Source organism: Rattus norvegicus, chromosome 20 (assembly GCF_021556685.1).
Source record: "Rattus norvegicus strain SHRSP/BbbUtx chromosome 20, alternate assembly SHRSP_T2T, whole genome shotgun sequence".
In the NCBI taxonomy this organism is placed as follows: Eukaryota; Metazoa; Chordata; class Mammalia; order Rodentia; family Muridae; genus Rattus; species Rattus norvegicus.
In genome coordinates, this window is record NC_141553.1 from 11661434 (window position 1) to 11681140 (window position 19707).

The 19707-nt window shown below is 47.4% G+C and overlaps 3 protein-coding genes and 1 non-coding gene across 5 annotated transcripts in view; 1 reads left to right on the top strand and 3 right to left on the bottom strand.

The window, feature by feature from the left end:
- Positions 1 to 19707, bottom strand: part of Tspear (thrombospondin-type laminin G domain and EAR repeats) — a 172923-nt gene that overhangs the window by 122077 nt on the left and 31139 nt on the right. The gene's annotated exons all lie outside the window — the stretch shown is intronic.
- On the top strand, positions 8234 to 8337 carry LOC120099044 (U6 spliceosomal RNA). The gene has a single exon (XR_015646061.1). It is a non-coding gene; the product is annotated as a U6 spliceosomal RNA (small nuclear RNA).
- Positions 10589 to 10918, bottom strand: Krtap12-2 (keratin associated protein 12-2). The gene has a single exon (NM_001402163.1). It carries the CDS (start codon positions 10916 to 10918, stop codon positions 10589 to 10591), a length of 330 nt encoding a protein of 109 aa, NP_001389092.1.
- Krtap12-4 (keratin associated protein 12-4) lies at positions 16517 to 16849 on the bottom strand. Its single transcript, NM_001402162.1, has one exon. The coding sequence runs from the start codon at positions 16847 to 16849 to the stop codon at positions 16517 to 16519; it is 333 nt and encodes a 110-aa protein (NP_001389091.1).

Genomic DNA, 19707 nt, shown 5'->3' on the forward strand with positions numbered 1-19707 from the left:
ATAGGTTCTAGGAGCAGGGGCTGTCACTCAGTCCTGAATGAAGGCTGTTTTCCATCATCTTTACAAAGACGAGGAGAAATAGGAGTGTTGGAGATTCAAGTTAAATCCTCGGGCTGAAGGCATTTTAGGATTCCAGCTTGTTGCTAAGCAGAGATCAATAGTTACCTTCAGGGATGCGAGATGCTAACAAATGCCTCCCCCTCCTAAGCCCTAGCCATCTCTACACTTCCCCAAAGCAGCAACAGGAATGAGAGCCACTGGGATACAACAGCCCAGTGTGAGGCCGAACCTCAGAGAGACGTGACCCTCATGGTGATCACCCTGCTGCTGGCCTGGGAGAAGCTTTAAGGTTCCCAGCGACAGTCCTGAGCAGTGTGGAGGACTGAAGTGAAGCAGTACATAGACACAGAATGCCTCCTACCAGTATTTGCTGCTAGCGGTCAAGGGCTGAAGGATGTGGAGCCAGGTATCTACCTCATTGCTGCTCTAGTAGCCTAGGAGCTTTGTTATAAAGAAGGCAGGCAGTGCCCTCAGGTTTGGGAGGTCTCCGCGGAGCCATAAGGGACAGCCTGGTGGGAAAGCAATCATGCAGCTGTTCCCATCTCTTAGCCAGGATGGCTACAGAGGTCGCAGGCTAAAGAGCTGCAGGGAGGAGTCTACAGAACAGAATGGGCAGGAGTGCTGGTGGCACCTGAGGTATGGCAGGCTACAGGAACACACAGTGGGCCTGCATCTCGCAGGCGTACAACAGGCTGCCTGATGGTGTCTTAGTTAGGGCTTCTATTGAGGAAACCACCATGACCAAAAAGCAAGTTGGAGAGGAAAGCGTTTACTTGGCTTAGACTTCTATATTACTGCTCATCATCGAAAGAAGTCAGGACAGGAACTCACACAGGGCAAGATACCAGAGGCAGGAGCTGATGCAGAGGCTATGGAGGGATACTGCCTACTGGCTTGCTTCCCCTGGCTTGCTTAGCCTGAATTTGTATAGAATTCAGGACCACCAGCCCAAGGATGAAACCACCCACAATGGGCTAGGCCTTTCCCCATCAATCACTAATTAAGAAAATACCCTACAGCTGAATCTTATGACATCATCTTCTCAATTGAGGTTCCTTCCTTTCAGATGGCTCTAGTCTGTGTATCAAGTTGACATAAGATCAGCCAGCACATAGGGGCTAGGCATACAGAAGGCCTTGAAGGAAGGGAGCATATGGCATATATAAGCTTGTGTAACTCAGGGCCTAGGAGGCAGTAACTGCTTCTACAGCCCTGGGGTTGGCAACAGTTGTGGGGATACAGTACAAGGAACCAGGGTAGGAGGTCACTCATTTACTGTTGTAAAGCTTTCTGGGCTTTTTGCAACCACACAGTTGCATTTACTGAAGGAACATATGACTCCCTGAATCAGTCACGACACAATAGACTTGTTATTCTGTTATACATTGTTACTGTCGTGGTTAGTATAGTCAGTAGACAAAAACTAGAATCCTCTGGGCATGCCTGCAAAGGGCTGTCTCAATTACATTAGTTAAGGAGGGAAGAGCAGTCCACAGTAGGAGGTGCCATTCCCTAGGCAATATTAAGTAGAGAAAGTAGCTGGGTGGCAACAGCATTCATCCTCTCTGCTTTCTCAGACTGGCTGCTTCAAGTTCCTGTTCACTTGACTTCCCCACCATGGTGAATTGTACCTTGAACTATAAGCCAAAATAAAATCCTTCCTCCTTTAAATTGTGCTTGTCAAGTGATTTATCACAACAGAAGAGAAACAATAGCAACTAGCTAATTTTATGTTAAGGTGTGATGGCAAATGTTTTGGACTCAACAGCTGGCAACACAGATGCATGCAGACATGTTGTTGCCTTTCTTTACAAAGATAGAAAGTATAAGGAACTTAGGCCATAGCTCCTAGTTTCCCAGTCTCTGTGTTAAAGTTTCACACTTTACAATGGAGAGTCAAAATAAATAATAATGATGAAATACAGTATCACCTCAAGGCCTTCATTGGTAGAATGAGATGAGAAAGAACATAATCCTACACTCAATCCAGTCAGTGTCCCTAGGGGCTCAATGATGGCCTGAGAAACAGCAGAGTACATGTAAGTTAAACCAGTATATCCTGTTTATGTTAAGTTGGCCTCAAGCTAAAGTTGTTTATGGAGAACATAACTCAGGAAGACGCATCCCAGAATAACAAGTCACTGAGGAGCAAGTGATGGAAACACCACAGGGAAGACCAGCTGCATTCTGGGTAGTTGGAACACAGGGCTGGGTATAAAAGTCACACCAGAAAGGAGTGCCAGACATTCCTACCCTCCTCTTGACCAGTCAGTATCTGCCATCATGTGCCACACCAGTTGCTCTTCAGGTTGCCAGCCAGCCTGCTGTGTGTCCAGCCCCTGTCAGCCAGCCTGCTGTGTGTCCAGTCCCTGCCAGCCAGCCTGTGTACCCTTGAGCTGCAGGCCTGCCATATGTGTTCCTGTGAGATGCCAGGTAACCTGTTGTGTACCTGTAAGCTGCAGACCCACTGTGTGCATGGCCCCCTCCTGCCAGTCCTCTGTGTGTGTGCCTGTGAGCTGCCGGCCAGTCTGTGTGACCTCCTCCTGCCAGTCCTCCGGATGCTGCCAGCCCTCCTGCCCCTCCCTGGTCTGCAGGCCTGTCACCTGTAGCACCCCCTCCTGCTGCTGACAAGTGTCTCCAAACCAGCTGCTGCCAGATGAGACATATCTGTCCTCTGCCAACACCTGTCCTCTGTGAGGCAGGTAGGAAGCATGTTCAACCCACTCTGGAACAGTGGAGAGCCAGTGAAAAGAATAATCCAGTTTCTCCCTGCCTCTGTCCAAACCCCAGGGATGTCCTGACTGCTATTATCTCTCTGTGTCCTTTCAGCCAAATAAATTGCTTTCCATAAAGTTTGTGCTCTCTTTTATCCACATGTATTTTTCAAGGTGTAGACTGAGACAAGTTCTCACTATGCAGCCTTGGCACAATGAAGTTAAACATTGTAACAGTCACCCACACAGGGAGAACTGACAAAAGCTGCTGAGGGAGATGAGGTTCCTTATGTTATTTTCACTGCAGTTCAATCCAGTCAGAGTGTGGGGCATCCAAAAGAAAGCAAGGAAAACCCAACCATCCCAATCCATTGTCAAAAAACAGAACAAACCAAAAATCAAATTCAAACATGATATGGGTGTGTAACTCTAAAATATCTGTCATTCGTGTGTTAAAATGTTACTTCTGTGTGAACAGATGAGGACTTGAAACTAAGAGTCAAATGAATACAATCAAAGCCAAGATACAGAATGAAAGATGAGCTCCTTCCTAACTTCAAGGATACATTTGATGTAGCCAAAGGTGGGGTCACTGGATGGGAAGACCGGTCAGATAGAAGTAGTCAAAATGTAAATACAAAGAGAAACATAGTCAGGGCAGGCGGAGACAAAGACAAACCATCAAGGGAAACTCTGGGAAGCTGGATCATCATTTGTGGATGGAAGTGTATAATTAGCATGCCCAGAAGGAGCAAGAACATTCTAAGAGACGCTCATGTCTCACTCTAGTTATCTGGCCTGTGGAAACAAGATGCTCAAGGAAACTGGAATTCCCTGGGAGTCTCTTGCTAGAAAATGAATGGCTAAACCCTGGGGCCAGACAGATGGGAACTTGTCTCCTAAGAAGGGAGCTCATACAAATAACCTATCACGCCATCTTCTAAGACAGGCTGAAGCCGAGATAATGATAGTCTACCACTCTAGGCAGGACCACACTTTGATCAGGACTGCTTAATTATGTATAGCTCTTGTCTTCTATCTCAACCTTACTCTCATGACAAGACCTGGAAGATGGACTTGGGGGGAGGGAGCAGTCACTGGATCTCTCTGTCCTTCTTTCCAGTGTGGCTGCCTTGAGTCAATCTCCTTTTTCTGATTTTTATTATTACTTGCTTGTTTCATGGACTCATGAAGATGGGCAACCACATCTGAATTACTGGGCTTGGACTTTGACCTTTAATGACACTGATAACAAGCAGAGTGGAAAAGGAGGTGAGGGGAGAGGAGGAAGGGAAAGGAGAGAGGGAGAAGAGGAGAGGACATGGTGGAGAGGAGGAAGGGGCACAGGAGGGGAGGAGAATAAAGGGACAGAAGGGGGACAGGAGAGGGAGAAGAGAAGAGGAGCAAAGAGGAGACAAGGAACTGGACAGAAGAAACAGAGAAGTAACGTCTAAGAAAGGTTCCACAAAAATAAAAATACATAAAACACAGAGACTTTGGTGGGACTTTTGGAAGATGTATCTACCTGTCCTTAGGCAGAATCCTGATGAGCAGGCCAACTTGGTGAGGCAGTGAGTTTTCTGAGGTTACCTACAGGAGTATGAGCAACTGATGGGCAGCTACACTACAGAAGAGTCTTCCTCTTAGCAATAGTTAACTGCTTATGCAGCCTCAGAGAGGAGGGAAGTCTCATGCACCATCCTGTGAGTTCTCCACTGTCCCCATCTTGCAAAGGTCTCATACAGGTCATTATAGCTGCTCTGGTCCCAAGATGGCAACTGCTATGTCATCTTTAGAGGATAGCAAGTCATGACATCCCAAAATAGGCTGCATCCTCCTCAAACCAAAACAAACAAACCAAAACAAAACACAGCTAGATACACCTTGTTCCATATGTGACTGTCAAAAACCAAAAGTGATGAGGAAACCGTGGACACACAAGATTAAACCACATGCTACGAACACAGAAACAAAGGATCATATCAGACATAGGATGAGAAATACATGCTCCAACTGCTGAAGGAGGAGCTTGTGACGCTGAAGGTGCCTTTCAAAAATGAAATGATAGAGTCTGATACAGCAATGCCAGCCAACACACACCATCAGAAACAGCTTCAGGCCAAGGATGCTACAAAGAGAGAAATGGAGCCATGTGAAGGAGCTACAGAAAGGGCTCCATGGAAGTTAAGAACACTCTGGAGAGATGGGTGCTCACAGCAGTCAGGAGGCACTCTTGCCCCAAGAGGACATGGACAGAGTGAGCAGCAGCAGGACCAGATATTGTAGATAGAACTTCTGGAATCATGTACAGCTACCAGAACACTGCTTGAGCTCCCAGCAACTCCCACTTCTTAAAGCAAAGAGAAGGGGTCTCTGCCAGCAACAGATACACCAAAGGAAACTGAGCTGTTGAGAGGAAGATTTTAGGAGCCAAAGGAACAGGGCCTCAGAAGCTGACAAACAGATGGGTCAAGTCAGAGCCCTAGATACTGCAGGTAAGGGAAAGCCACCTGATCTTCTCTACAAGGAGAACAGAGATCATCAGCCCAGATCACACAAAGGCTCCAGCTGAAATCTTACAGCTCATCAGAAGGAATGAATGTTCATGAGATTCTGACCCAAGGCAGAAATTGAAATTAGAAAACAAAATGGCGTCAATGTAAATGAAAATGGAAAGGATTTTACAGGATATATAGGGGACAGGCAAGGTGGCTTATTTAAGGTAAGAGCTTGCCACCAAACCTGACAACCTGAGTTCAATCCCTAGGACTCACACGGTAGAAGAGAACCAACTCCTTTAAGTTGTCCTCTGACCTACACACATGTAGCATGTGTAATACACACATACACATACACACATGTGCACACACATATACATACATGTCAGCACATACACATACATGTGCACAGGTATGGACACATGCACACACAATGTAGTTTTTTGAAGGGAGTGTAGAAAGGCAGAGCAAAAGAAATCTGAAGTAAATCCAAATATATCAGTGATTACAATAAACATAAAAAGGTTAGACTCTTCAGGTAAAAAACAGAGATTTTTTTTTTGCTATGTTTGTTTGCTTCAAATCTTTTATGATATCATCAGGCTAATTTGGGCCTTTGTCTGTTTTGTAATAAACTTTCATTGGCTCCTTGTCCACAGGTTGGCTCGCACTGCTTGGTACTCCAATAGCAGAAGTGAGTACTTGTGACAGAGTCCAGACAGAATGCAGGACATTCATATAGTTACTTAATGGGCATTTTCGTGTTGGGAAAAATCTCGTGTGCACTGGGTCAAGGCTGTATTTCTGAACTGGCACAGATCTGAGTGCAGGCTGAACTTTGACATTGTTACTTTAATGAAGCAACATCCATATCAGTGTTTTGTAAACATCTTCTCCAGATGAACTGAACAGCCTATAGCAAAGCATGGGAGGAAAGGAGGCGACATCCAGGTAGAGATGGGAACTCTGGGAAAGAATTAGAGCTGGGAGATTTAACAGCCAGATAGAGAGGAAGGAGCAGCCATGTGGCAGAACACAGATTAGAATAAATGGGTTAATTAGATTATATGAGCTACTTGGGAAATAGCCTAAGCTAATGTCTGAACTACATGAATAAAGCTAAGTCTTGGTGTCATTACTTGGTGGTCAGAGACAGTCTGGTTAAATAAATGAATCTTTCTTTTCCTTTCATTAAACTGCTACCCCTGCCCCACTCCCCCATTGGTGATTTGTCGCTGCCTCCTCTCACAGACTGAGGTGTCCTGGCTTGGGTGGTCATCCCTGTGCTAATATCCATGTCTTTACAGAGCTTTATACCAATTGCTCTGGCCAGTTAGGAACCCTGACCAGATCCAGGAGAGCCCCTGTGTCATGTGCAAACACATGCCTCAGTGCTGTGTCTATCTGAGGGCAAAACGTGAGCTGTCTGGGTGAAGAGCCGGTTCCACTGGTGGGGAATAAAATCCTTGGGCTGAAGGCTGGGTGGGAGAAGGGACTCAGCAGAAACGCAGCCTCAGGGCCCTTCAGAGGCACAATATACAAGTCCCAACCTCCATGTTGCAGGGACAAGGCTCAAGAAACCCCAGAGCAGGGTTGGTTCTACTGGGAAGATAAGGCACAGAAGTAACAGGCACAGAACCAGGGTCACTGCACAGACTACCAAGAGCCACTAACTCAGTGACCTTCTCAGATCACATCCTGATGGGACAGTAAGGTGTTTCAAAGTGAAGGGAGAAGCAGAGGGGTGTCCATCCACCTGGCCTTGACAGCCGCAACCCAACCTGCCCATATCTGAAGCTAACCCTGACATGGAGCAAGTGTTCCAACAGTCCAGGTGACCTGCCATTGCCTACTCACTACCAGCTGGCTTTATAGGTTACATCTGCCCCCTGCTGGCTCCTGACCATCCACACCACATCCCTCAAGCTCCACATTCGCTGCTCAGACCCTTCCGGGCCCCACTGGCTGTTCCTCTGTGCGCCTTTCCTGGCTCTGAAAAACTACGCTCCCTTTCTGGACCTTTCGCTCAAGGCGTACATGTGTCTGGATCTCAAACCCTGCCTGCTTTATTCTGTTCCCTAGAATCTGTCCTTTGGGGAGTACCTCTGTCTCGGCACAGTAATGGAAGAGGCCTATGGGTCCAGGCTGGGGAAGAAGAGAGAGGTTGAACAGGGTCTCGACTCTGTACTCTGAGCAGGCAGAGGGTCTCAGGGGTCCTGAATCTCTCACGTCTGAATCAGGTTCAACTGCTGGGGGCGGGGCGAGGCAGGGAGAGTTGATGCCTGTTTGTTGTATTTATTATTTTATTGGGTTCATATACCTCTACCTCCTTTCTGGCCCTTATGTCGCCCTAATCCCTTCCAGCCCCAACTCTTTGGTAGATGAGAGAGAAGGTTAGAGGGGAAAGGAGGCATAGAACTCTACAGTCTACTTCCTGCTGATTAGGGTTGTCTGGTTCCTTAGGACAAGTCCAACCTTCATTATCAGAATATCCGGCAATCCACAATAGCAAATGCAACAACAGCAGGGGAGCAGCAGCAGCCACAGGCCTCATGGGGTTCTCGCAGTTAATGCCAGTCTCAAGAGTTCCCAGAATTAAATCTCTCTCTCTCTCTCTCTCTCTCTCTCTCTCTCTCTCTCTCTCTCTCTCTCACACACACACACACACACACACACACACACACAGAGTTAATGGACAAAGTGAAGCCACTGCATATCCCACACCTGGGATCAAAACACAAACATAGACATTTAACATAACTGCACTTTGTGGGGATGGACAAGTGGCTCAGCAGTTAGGGGCACTGACTGCTCTTCCAGAGGTCCTGAGTTCAATTCCCAGCAACCACATGGTGGCTCCCAACCATCTGTAAGGGATCTGATGCCCTCTTCTGGTGTGTCTGAAGATGGCGACAGTGTACTCATATATATAAAATAAATAAATCTTAAAAAAAAAAACACGTGCTCACTTCAGCAGCACATATACTGAAATTGGAACGATACAGAGATTTGCATGGCCCCTGTGCAAGGATGACACGCAAATTCATGAAGCGTTCCATATTTTTACTCGAATTACCCTAGATGCACAGAACACATGAAACTCAAGAAGGATGACCAAAATGTGAATGCTTCACTCCTTCTTTAAAAGGGGAACAAGAATACCCTTGGGAGGGAATAGGGAGGCAAAATGTAGAACAGAGGCTGAAGGAACACCCATTCAGAGCCTGCCCTGCATGTGGCCCATACATATACAGCCGCCAAACTAGATAAGATGGATGAAGCAAAGAAGTGCAGGCTGACAGGAACCGGATGTAGATCTCTCCTGAGGGACACAGCCAGAATACGGCAAATACATAGGCGAATGCCAGCAGCAAACCACTGAACTGAGAACGGGACCCCCGTTGAAGGAATCAGAGAAAGGACTGAAAGAGCTTGAAGGGGCTCAAGACCCCATATGAACAACAATGCCAAGCAACCAGAGCTTCCAGGGACTAAGCCACTACCCAAAGACTATAAATGGACTGACCCTGGGCTCCAACCGCATAGGTAGCAATAAATAGCCTAGTAGGGACACCAGTGGAAGGGGAAGCCCTTGGTCCTGCCAAGACTGAACCCCGCAGTGAACGTGATTGTTGGAGGGAGTGCGGTAATGGGGGGAGGATGGGGAGGGGAAGCCCACATAGAAGGAGAGGGGGAGGGGCTAGGGGATGTTGGCCCGGAAACCGGGAAAGGGAATAACAATTGAAACGTAAATAAGAAATACCCAAGTTAATAAAAATGAAAAAAAAAAAAGCTGTGTTTTAAAGAAACCAAAACTCTCACTACAGATGCCAATGTATGAGTGTATAAGGTATGAGAACCAAAGGATACTGTCCTCAAGTATGAGGACAATCTGTGTGTGCACACATGTGTGTCGTGTGTTATGAGGAGTGCATGTGTGCATGAGGCTCTAGGTATTCGGTTCACATGCATCCACATGTATGTTGAAGGGATGGATGCATGTGTTGGAGGGATGGTACGTGTAACTGTATGTGCACATTTGGGACAGTGAGCCCCTAACATCTGCCTCACTTCTGGCTCAAGAGTTCCCAGAATTAAATCAATCTCTCTCTCTCTCTCTCTCTCTCTCTCTCTCTCTCTCTCTCTCTCTCTCTCTCTCTCTCTCTCTCTCTCTCTCTTAAACCACACACTGAACACAGACCATCTTGGCTACTGACTTGACTCATAAACTTTTCTTTCTCCCTGCTTGTTTCTCATCACCAGTCTACAACATAATGGAAACAGCTACATGATACAGGGCAGGCAGCAGTTAGAGCTGTGAGAGCCACAGGGCAGGACAGAGCCACAGGCACAGCAGATGCTGCCAGCCAAAGGCATGCCCATGTGAACTTCCCACCTCACGCTGTATGAGAAACGTTGTTAAGGGTGCACATGGGAAATGGGTAACTGTCACCAACGCTGCACAGAGGAAATAGCCTCCAGTTTAGACTCCATTGACAAAGACGTGGCCTCCAAAGTAAATGTCTGAGGCACATGGAGCACAGACTCAACTCTCCTCATTGGCGGATGAGCAAGAGCCATGTGACCGCAGCAGCCACTGCCCCAGGAAGTCAGCAGAACATAATGAGGCTCCCTAGCTTCTAAGCTGCAAGTGTTGTGTGTTTGCTACATTATCGTTGATCACCCATCAATTAAAGATGGGCACATGTGAACCTCTGAAGGGAAGGTGTTATGGGGCCTATCATGTTGCATAACTAAGATTCAAATATTTGAGAAGTGCCCTGTAGGAGAAAGTCACCAGGACCCAGCATTACAAGATGGCACGGGAGAGAAAACTGAGAGACCAGACAAACTGCATACCCACTACTGCCAACTGAAACAGGAGGCATGAGAGACAGTGAGTCTGTGGCAGGGACCGCATTCTCCAGGGCCACAGCAGGGACCTGTCTACGTCACCAGACCACGTCCTCCACCCATCTCCACCTCCTCAGCCATGTGAGACTGGATCACAGGAAGCACTGATCCTGAGTCCCTTCTGATCACCAAGAGAGTCAGGAAGCAGGACAGATATGTGCGTCTGACTAGAAAAGCTGCTTTTATTGGCACACAGGTTATTTAGAGAAGAACCCTGCACCCAGGACATTCTTCAAAGGCAGCCAGGATACAGGGTTTGGTTCATTGTTTGCATGCTCTCCCCATTCCCAGGGTGCAGTGGGCACAGTTTGCATCTGCCTTGTGCTGATCCATGGTCAAGAATGGTGCTGGATAGGCCAAAATATCCATCTTCAGTTGAGGTAGCCGTTTTAGAGACACTGGTCAGCAGCAGGAGGGGTTGCAGGTGACAGGTCTGCAGACCAGAGTGGGGCAAGAGGGCTGGCAGCATCCAGATGACTGGCAGGAGGAGGTCACACAGACTGGCCGGCAGCTCACAGGCACGCACACAGAAGACTGACAGGAGGGGGCCGTGCACACAGTAGGCCTGCAGCTCACAGGCACACAGTAAGCCACTTGGTACCTCACAGGAATGCACACAGCAGGCCTGCAGCAGGCTGACTGGCAAGGGCTGGACACACAGCAGGAGGGCTGGCAGGAGCTGGACACACAGCAGGATGGCTGACAGCCCAAGGAGCAGCTGGTGTGACACATGGTGGAGTCTGGCAGTCAGGAGGAAGTTGGGGATGTCTGGGGCTCCTTCCCCAGGGCAGCCTTTATACCTGGCACATTGACTCAACCACTCAGAATGCAGCTGGGCTTCTTGTTTGCTTCCTGTTCTGTCTCCAGTGCTAACTTAGCTGCTGTATATGTTTCTGTTTTTGTTTGCCCTTTGCTCTGTGGCTAATTGCTTCTCCTCAAAGTTCCTAGAGAAGGTACTAGGGCAAAAGGAACAAACACCAAATCCTGAAGCTCAGTATCAGGCATCTGGGACTCATGATGGACACATCTGGGCTCCAACAACTTTGGGTACACCCATCCCACAGCCTCTGCATTCAGCACAGCATGGAGCCTCTCTCTTTAGGAAGGTTCAACTCCGTACCTGGAACTTTTGACAATGGACACCCCAGAGTCCATACATCTTCAGCATCCTGAGGTCTCTATTGAAATTTAGGTTTCACCTTGACAACTTCACAGGACAAAATTTTCAGTAGACCTAGGGAATCCAACCCCGCAACCTTAGAGACTTTCTGGAACCTTCCAGAGAGCCTTTGTAAACTGTAAACCCCACAACTTTTGTTTTTTTTTTTTTTTGCAAGCCTACGTGACACATGACAATTTGCCATGTTATCTGCACATGAGGTAGTATAGCCTATCCTGCCACAGCTGCCAAAGTCTCTGTGTGCTTTAGTGGGAGAACCTGAGGATAAATTGCCTAGGTGGTTTTGGAGCAGGGGAGTACATCTCCTGTTCAGGTTTTCTCCTTCCAAATGCCCATGATACTTTAACTCCAATTTTTTAGAGTTTTTTCTTTCTTTCTTCCTTTCTTTTTTTCGATGTGGGCAGAAAACATACCTTTTTTTTTTTTTTTGTCAGATTCTATCACGATAACATAGTTCCTGATGAATCCATATTCTGCTCTAAAGCTGCATGAGCAGACTTTAGTGTCTGCCTTTTATTGGAGTTCTGTTGTCACACACTCATATACAAAGGTCCATTCAACTCTGTATGCAGCATTTGACGGCTGCTCTAAGCTCAGAGCTTCTTCATTCCAAAGGACCCTGCACCAGATGGTAGGATTTAACTGGTTGGTGCTGGAGAATGGTGGGAATGCCTGGAGCTCCTTCTGAAGGTGGCTTTTATTCACAGCCCAGTGTCCCAACAGTCTAGAACATTGTTGGTCTTCTTTGCATATTCATTCTCTGTCTTAGTGTTTTCTGGTTGCTGGAACAAGATGCTTGGTGCAAATAGCTAAACAGCTCCCGCATAGGCTCAGGCATTTAACACTTGGTCTCCAGTTAGCGGTGCTGTTCTGAGAGATTATGAGGAGGCACAGCTTTACTGGAGGACTTGTGTCATTGGGGCAGGCTTGGCAATCTAAAAGCCTTGTGCCACTTCCAATGTGCTCTCTCTGTTTCGTGCTTACATTTGAAGACATGAGCTCTCAGGTGCCTGCTCCTGTCAGCTAGCCTACCTGCCATCATGTCTGCCTGGTAGACATTCAGCTCTCTGGAATTGTAAGACAAAATAAACTGGCCCTTCAATAAATTCTCTTGGTCATGGTGTTTTACCACAGCAGCAGAAAAGTAACAAGTGCTAGGTTATTTCTCCACCTTTGGTGAAATGAGCCAACTCAAACCAGATTGGATTATATTAAAGACAGGTTTATAGTAAAGCTGCTCTCTGGTGGGTGAGTTCACTGGCCCCAAGGACAAAGGCCAGGGAAGTCACCATGGGCAAAGGGGGAAGGTAGGGAAGGAAGAGAGAAAGAGAGAAAAGGGGTCGAATGCAGAAAGAGAGGAAAAGAAAGAAAAGAAGACCAAAATATCTGGATTATATATGAAGGAGCTCCTGGGGGAAGGGCAGACCAGCCCCTAGGCTGGAAAGTTCAGGGTTGGGGGCAGGGTATGCTAGGTAGGGACTGAGGGATGCTGGGAGAACCTGGAGGCCATGTCTGCTATTGTATGTAAAATATGCACCCAGTCCTTTGTCCCAGGTCCAAAACCAAACAACAGCGGATCTTTCTTTCCTCCTCAGTTAAACTTCTCTGGATACTTTCACAGATAAGCCCAGTGATATGTCCCTTAGAAAGTTCTAAGTCTGGTAAAGATGACAATGAAGATTGCTATCACAGTGTGCCCCAAAGTGTCAGACATTGGGCTTCTTATGTGTGTCTGAGTGTGAGGTGTGCTATATCACCATGTACAGCCACATGTGACTCAGAAATGCCCTCTGGAAATGTGTCCCTTCTTCTCTCTCAGCCCCCACTGAGACCCAACCATCGTGTACCAACAAGCTGATCTGGACAACTTGTCACCCCACCTTGCTTCTCTGTGCTATATCCCTGCTATCTTCTACCCGAATCAGGGAAATGAGGTTTTCTTCTGCCACTGAAGTCCATGTGTGCCTCTGATGGGACAGCCCCTGTGTGGCTGCCATCTGTAAGCAGGCCTCCCACATGTCTCGCTGACCCATGCCAAGATTCTCCCAGACAGTGAGCCTCAGGCCCATCATACATATGAGCTGCCCTGCACCAGGCCTCTTGTCCCTAATCCTCAGGATCCTCTCCTGAGGCATCACTACATTCTATTATTCCTTGCTATCGAATACCTCAAATACTGAACCAGTTTCTCTGGTTACCTCCAAAGCACAGGTGAGAGCTGTCCCTCCTAGCCAACACCATGATCCTATTGAAGTAGCAAGTCTCATCTCTCCCTGAACCTCCTGCATGGTTGGGTGGAGGTGCCCCCCTAAATCTTCTTTCTCTTTTATCCTCGCTTGTGTGTGACTTTTGAGAGAATTGTCTTTCCCCTCTAAAAGGTCCAATTCTCACTCTTCTGAGGTTTGGTCTGCTGCTATATAGTGTAATACAAAATACTGGCCCTGATTCCTGGGGACAAGAGAATCCTCATGGACACAAAGTGATGCTATGTGACTTTGGTCCTTTATTTAAAACTATTGGTTGAATGAAGAACAGAGGTAGATGGGGTTTCGGTTCCCAGGCTTAGGGGTCTGAGGAGGAGACCACCACGAGTAGAGAGGAGAAGATGGAGAGAGAAGACACTGTGGGGTAGGTGAGTCATGAAAATATGGCTGTGAGCCAGCCAATTGGAGTTAAGAGCTGCCCAGATGAAACATGGCAAGTTATATATAATTCAGGGTTACTGATGGAGAATTAGACATAATAGCATAGAGGATAGATACCTGCCCAGTTCTAGCACATTAAAGGCTTATTAAAAATATAAAGGTTGGGCTGGGGATTCAGCTCAGTGGTAGAGCGCTTACCTAGGAAGCGCAAGGCCCTGGGTTCGGTCCCCAGCTCCGAAAGAAAGAACATATATATATATATAACATATATATATGTTAGGCTGGAAAGATGGCTAAGAGGTTAAGAGCACTGACTGCTCTTCCAGAGGTCCTGAGGTCAATTCCCAGCAACCACATGGTAGCTTATATCCATCTATAATGAGATCTGGTGCCCTCTTTTGGCATGCAGGCAAAACACTATATATAATAAATAAATAATGCTTAAAAATATAAAAGTTGTGTGTCTTTTATGCAGGAGCTGGATAATCAAGGTAGAGTAGAAACCTGCCCAACTGAGACTAGATTTTTTACAACACACCTCCATTCCTGTTTTCTCACATTCTGAACTTGCTTCCTAGGATTTACTCCTTGGGGTACGCAGAAGCAACAGAAGGAGCCTGGGTCAATTCTCGGGGCCCATGCCATAGAGGGAAGGTTTGGAGGTTCATCTCCATTGTCAACCTGACTGAGTCTAGAATCACCTTGGAGACTGGGGCATCTCTCAAGGCACGTCTGTGGGGGGCGGTTTCACAGAGAATGAACAGAGAAGGTAGATCCTACTTGAATGAGGCAACGCCCATCCCAGACTGAGAGCCCAGAAGAGGAAACAAAGGACAAAGTCAGATAAGGGTTAGCATTCTCTTTTCTTTTAATTTCCAGCTCTGCTCTACTGGGAAGGACTGAATGCCCTGAAGCCATGAGCCAGGAAAAGTCCTTCCTCCTTTTACACTGTCCTGTTTGGTTCTCTGCCACCACAACGCAAAACTAATGAATGTGGAACGTGTTGCGAGAAAGGTGGGAAGTTGCTGTGGCTAATCTTTGTCTGTGGGATTTTTTAGGCCCTTGACACAGGGTGGGGACAGGATATGTCAGAGTTCAGAGAGGTGGGTTCTAGAAGCTCCAGAAAGCGGTAAGCAGGGCTTTAAGGGGAGCCCTAGTGGGTTCTCAGAAGACAAAGAAGCGAGTGGAAATTCAGACAGGAAGCCTGAGCCAATGAGGTTTCAGATGGGAACGGGGACTCTTCCTGGAACTAGAATCTAGATCCTACGTGTATGTGATGGCAGAGAATAATGTGGGTCTTATTTTTCTGTGTCTAGAACATCGGTGATATGGAGAACAAAGGGGCTGGCTCCACGTCTGGCCTAGTTTTATTCAAAGCTCATAGTTAAACCACACACGGATCACAGACCCTCTTGGCTGCTGAATTACAAACCATTTTTTTCTGCTTCCTCCCCTTCACCACCCTGCAACATAAAGAAAACAGAGGTAATCCAGGACAGGCAGTAGTGAGAGTTCTGGGAGGGACAGAGCAGAAAGGAGCCACAGGCACAGCAGGCATCGGGTTCCTTGTCCATCCCTGGGAGTCTCCGTGTCTATTGCTTATATCAGTCTGCAGGAGACCAGGGATGAGGATACACATCAGAATGGGAGATCTGTCACCAGTGGGACACGGAGGAAATAACCTGTCGAAGACATGGCCTCCAAAGTACATGTCTGAGGCACATGGAGCACAGATTCAACTCTCCTCATTGGCAGATGAGCAAGGGCCACGTGACCAAAGCAGCCACCACCCCTGGAAGTCAGCAGAACTTAGCAAGGCTCTCTAGCTTCTACACCACAAGTGTTGTGTGTTTGCTACACTATCATTGATCACCTGTCAATTAAAGATGGGCACGTGTGGACCCCTGAAGGGAAGGTGTTCCAGGGCCTATCACGTTGCATAACTAAGATTCAGACATTTGAGAAGTGCCCTGTAGGAAAAAGGCACCAGGACCCAGCATTAACAAGATGGCACCAGAAAAACTAACGGGGGGATAATCAGAGTATCTGCGGTCGATGTGGCCATTGTACTGGAAAAGAAGAACTGAGGGAGGGGAGAGGAGGCAGCTATGGAAGAGCCAGGGAATTTCAGGGACCTGAAGACACCCACCTAATCAGGCCATGTCCCCACGCCACCTCATCTCCCAAGGATCATAGAGACCACTGATTAACGTTACATCCTTCCTGATACAAGAGGAGCCAGAAAGGTAGGCATGAAACAGGAGAGACGTGTGCAGCTGAACTCAAAAAACTGGTTTATTTGATACACAGAGTTAGAGAGGTTCCCTGCAGCCAGGACGTCCATAAGAGGTCAGCAGTTACGGATCCTTGGAGTCTGTTCTCCAAGGTTCCGGGTGGGACAGGTAGGATTCCCACCTTCTGCAAACTCCAAATTGAGGTCAAGTTGAACAGATTGTGAGACTACAGGTGTGTCCCATCTGGCAGCAGCTGGTTTGGAGAAACTGGTCAGCAGCAAGAGGGGTTGCTACAGGTGATAGGTTTGCAGACCAGGGTGGGACAGGACGGTTGGCAGCACCCAGATGACTGACAGGAGGAGGTCACACAGACTGGCCGGCAGCTCACGGGCATGCACACAGAGGACTGGCAGGAGGGGGTCACACACACAGTGGGTCTGCAGCTCACAGGTACACAGCAGGCTACCTGGTATCTCACAGGAATGCATATAGCAGGCCTGCAGCAGGATGACTGGCAGGGGCTGGACACATAGCAGGAGGGCTGGCAGGAGCTGGACACACAGCAGGAGGGCTGGCACCCTGAAGAACAGCTGGTGTGACACATGGTGGAGGCTGGCTGGTCTGGAGGAAGGTGAGGATATCTGGAGCTCCTTCCCAGGGTGGCTTTTATACCCAGCTCAGTGTTCCCATTACCCAGAATGCATCTGGTCTTCCTTATTTGCTTCCTCTAACCTCCCAGGTTAGCTTTGCTGTTGTCTGTGTTTCTGATTTGTTTGCCCTCAGCTTCATGGCTAATTATACCTGCTCCAGCTCCCGCTGAGTCTGGGCTCCCATCTCTCAAGAGTCTACCAAGCTTCATCACTTCCTGTTTCTGCACATGAGATCCCAAAGTTCCATGGGTCCAGAAGTTCTCCCTGCATGAGAATCCTTACACACCCACAAAGATCCCACTTCTCATAGGGTTAGGAAAGGGTTTGAAGGGAGGCTGAACACAGGGAGTGTCTTCTCATGATTCACAAATGGATCAAGAAGCAAGGACATGGAGGACTTTCTTTCAGTGCGTGTATGTATGTGTGTAAACGTGCTTGTGTACATATGGGGTTCAGAATTTGAGCATGTGTGAGTGTAAATGTGTGCGTAACTACACATGTGTGCCCAAGACTGTAAAATGTCAATGTTCGACTGTATGCCACTAAAGATCTATTCTCTTCCCCACCCAGGCCTTCCCCAGTCCCAGCTACCTGTGCCACCTGGGCCACCTATGCCCCTGTACCACCTGTGCCCCTCTACCACTTGTAACACCTGTGTCCCTGTGCCACCTGTACCACCTGTGACAACTATACCACCTGTACCACCTTACCATCTGTGACACCTGTGACATCTATGCCCCTGTATCACCTCTGCTACCTGTACCATCTTGCCACCTGTGCAACCTGTGTCACCTGCTTCTTGTCCTATGCCTCTGTGATACCTCAACATGGCCTGCTGCCTTCCCACAGCTGTGAGACCTGCTGTTGCTGTTGCTGCTGCAGACCCCCTGTGGTTCTTTTGGGACAGACCCTGTGCCCTGTGTCTGTCCTTGCCAGCTAGCCTCTTGGGAGTCTGTAAGCTACCAATCCCCATGGTGCTGCCTGCTCTCCTGCCCTGCCCATTCCTGATGCCTTCTTTTATGACCCCCTGTCTACCACTAATTCCTCCTTTCTTTTTTTTTTTTTTTTTTTTTCTGGAGCTGGGGACTGGAACCCAGGGCCTTGCGCTTGCTAGGCAAGCGCTCTACCGCTGAGCTAAATCCCCAACCCCTTAATTCCTCCTTTCAAGACCTTCAAACATTGGCTTTGCTGCTGTGGGTCATAAGCCCAGGTGAGAACTGTCTCTCTTAGAAGTCACTTCAGTGTGATCCTGTAAAGCCTGAAAGGGCTTCATCTATCTTCTCTTCTTTCTGTATCATATTCTGAGTATGTCTCATCCCCCTGGAAAACACTGGAACAGCAGAAAGAGAGCAGAGAGTACCATTGACTAGGGATCAGGGCAGAGTAAACATGGAAAAAGGAAAGAGTTGGTAAGTGCTAGAATTCCAGGCTCTTTTTCCTGATTCATTAGGATATAAAGTGCTCTGCTCCACAATAATGTCCTGAACTCTAAAACCGAGAGCCCTCCTCTCAAGTTCATTTTAAAATAATCATTCACTGCAATGCAAAAACACCTAATAGAGAAAAACTGACGCTATGTCCTAATAGAGAAATCAGGACATTGCTGTGAATAAACCCAATCATTTGGCTCCTTGATATTTGGAACTGATCTGTGGAAGGAATTTGCCAGGGTTTGGAGCTATGGAATATTAAAGCCCTAAAATTCTCTAAGCAAGGCTTAACCTGAACAACACACTCTCCTTGTCCACAACTTCCAAGTCTCTTAGAACTCAGACCAGAATGCCAATAGAAACACAGAGAATAAAATTTGTGCTTAAAAGACTCCCTAAAGGGACGGGGGCCATAATGGAAGCAAGACTATAGATTCTTCGTATGATATTCTGGGAAAAGATTATGCATGCTCTCTTTGTGTGTGAAACATTGTTTTAAACGGGTTTTTAAATTTTTGGTGAAGAAAATTCATGACAGTTGCGTGGTTATTACTGGCTGGTTTTAGCCAGATTTACAGTGAATATTGGAAACAAAGATTAGAGCAGAAGGATTTGGAAAACATCCGGTCTAGTCAGAAAGAGAGCAAACTGACAGTATAGACAAGCAGAATGTGGATGTTAAAGAGACTAATACCATTAAGGAGAAGCTAATTTCACATTCCTGTTCTTATACTTCTGGGTACCCATCATCATGCCCATGATGTGACTTCACATCCAGAGAACACACAGAGGCGCACCTATCTTCTATATGTCACTCATTCCCCTATATCAAGTGCCTACTGGAGACGCCTTTCATGTACCTATTCTTTCACAAACTATGCTCTTACAAAGCATCTTCAAGAACTGAACCTACATCTAGAGCTTTGCTGTATGGATGGACTAGTATGAAAACACGTCCCTCTACATGGCCCACACACACCTCTGGAGCACAGTAGGTTAGGTTAGCACCGGCCATCTTTATGATCTGTCAGCTAGCAACTTCTCCATTCACGTGGCTCTTTGGGTCCTGCGGCTGGCTGACTGGTGGGATCCTGGATTGGCTTTGTAATCATGACGCAGTGCCTCTCGGTGGCCCCTGTTTTCTTGGTGGTCTTGATTCAGATGAAAGGTCTCGGCTGCTTGAGGATGTCCTGATCTGAGTAGCTTCCCATGGGCTCATCCAAGTGGAACTCTCCACCCACTGCCCCACCATCCTGACTCTCAAGCTCCCACAATAAAACTTAACTATCTAAAGGGAAAAACAAACCAAAACAAAATCATTAACCTCTTACCCTAAGGTGATAACCAACTGACATTCTCTCCCGTCATGGGTACCAGGATGA

Coding starts and splice junctions, on each gene's coding strand:
- Krtap12-2 (NM_001402163.1), bottom strand. CDS start 10,918: ATGTGTCACACCAGCTGCTCCTTGGGCTGTCAGCCATCCTGCTGTGTG.
- Krtap12-4 (NM_001402162.1), bottom strand. CDS start 16,849: ATGTGTCACACCAGCTGTTCTTCAGGGTGCCAGCCCTCCTGCTGTGTG.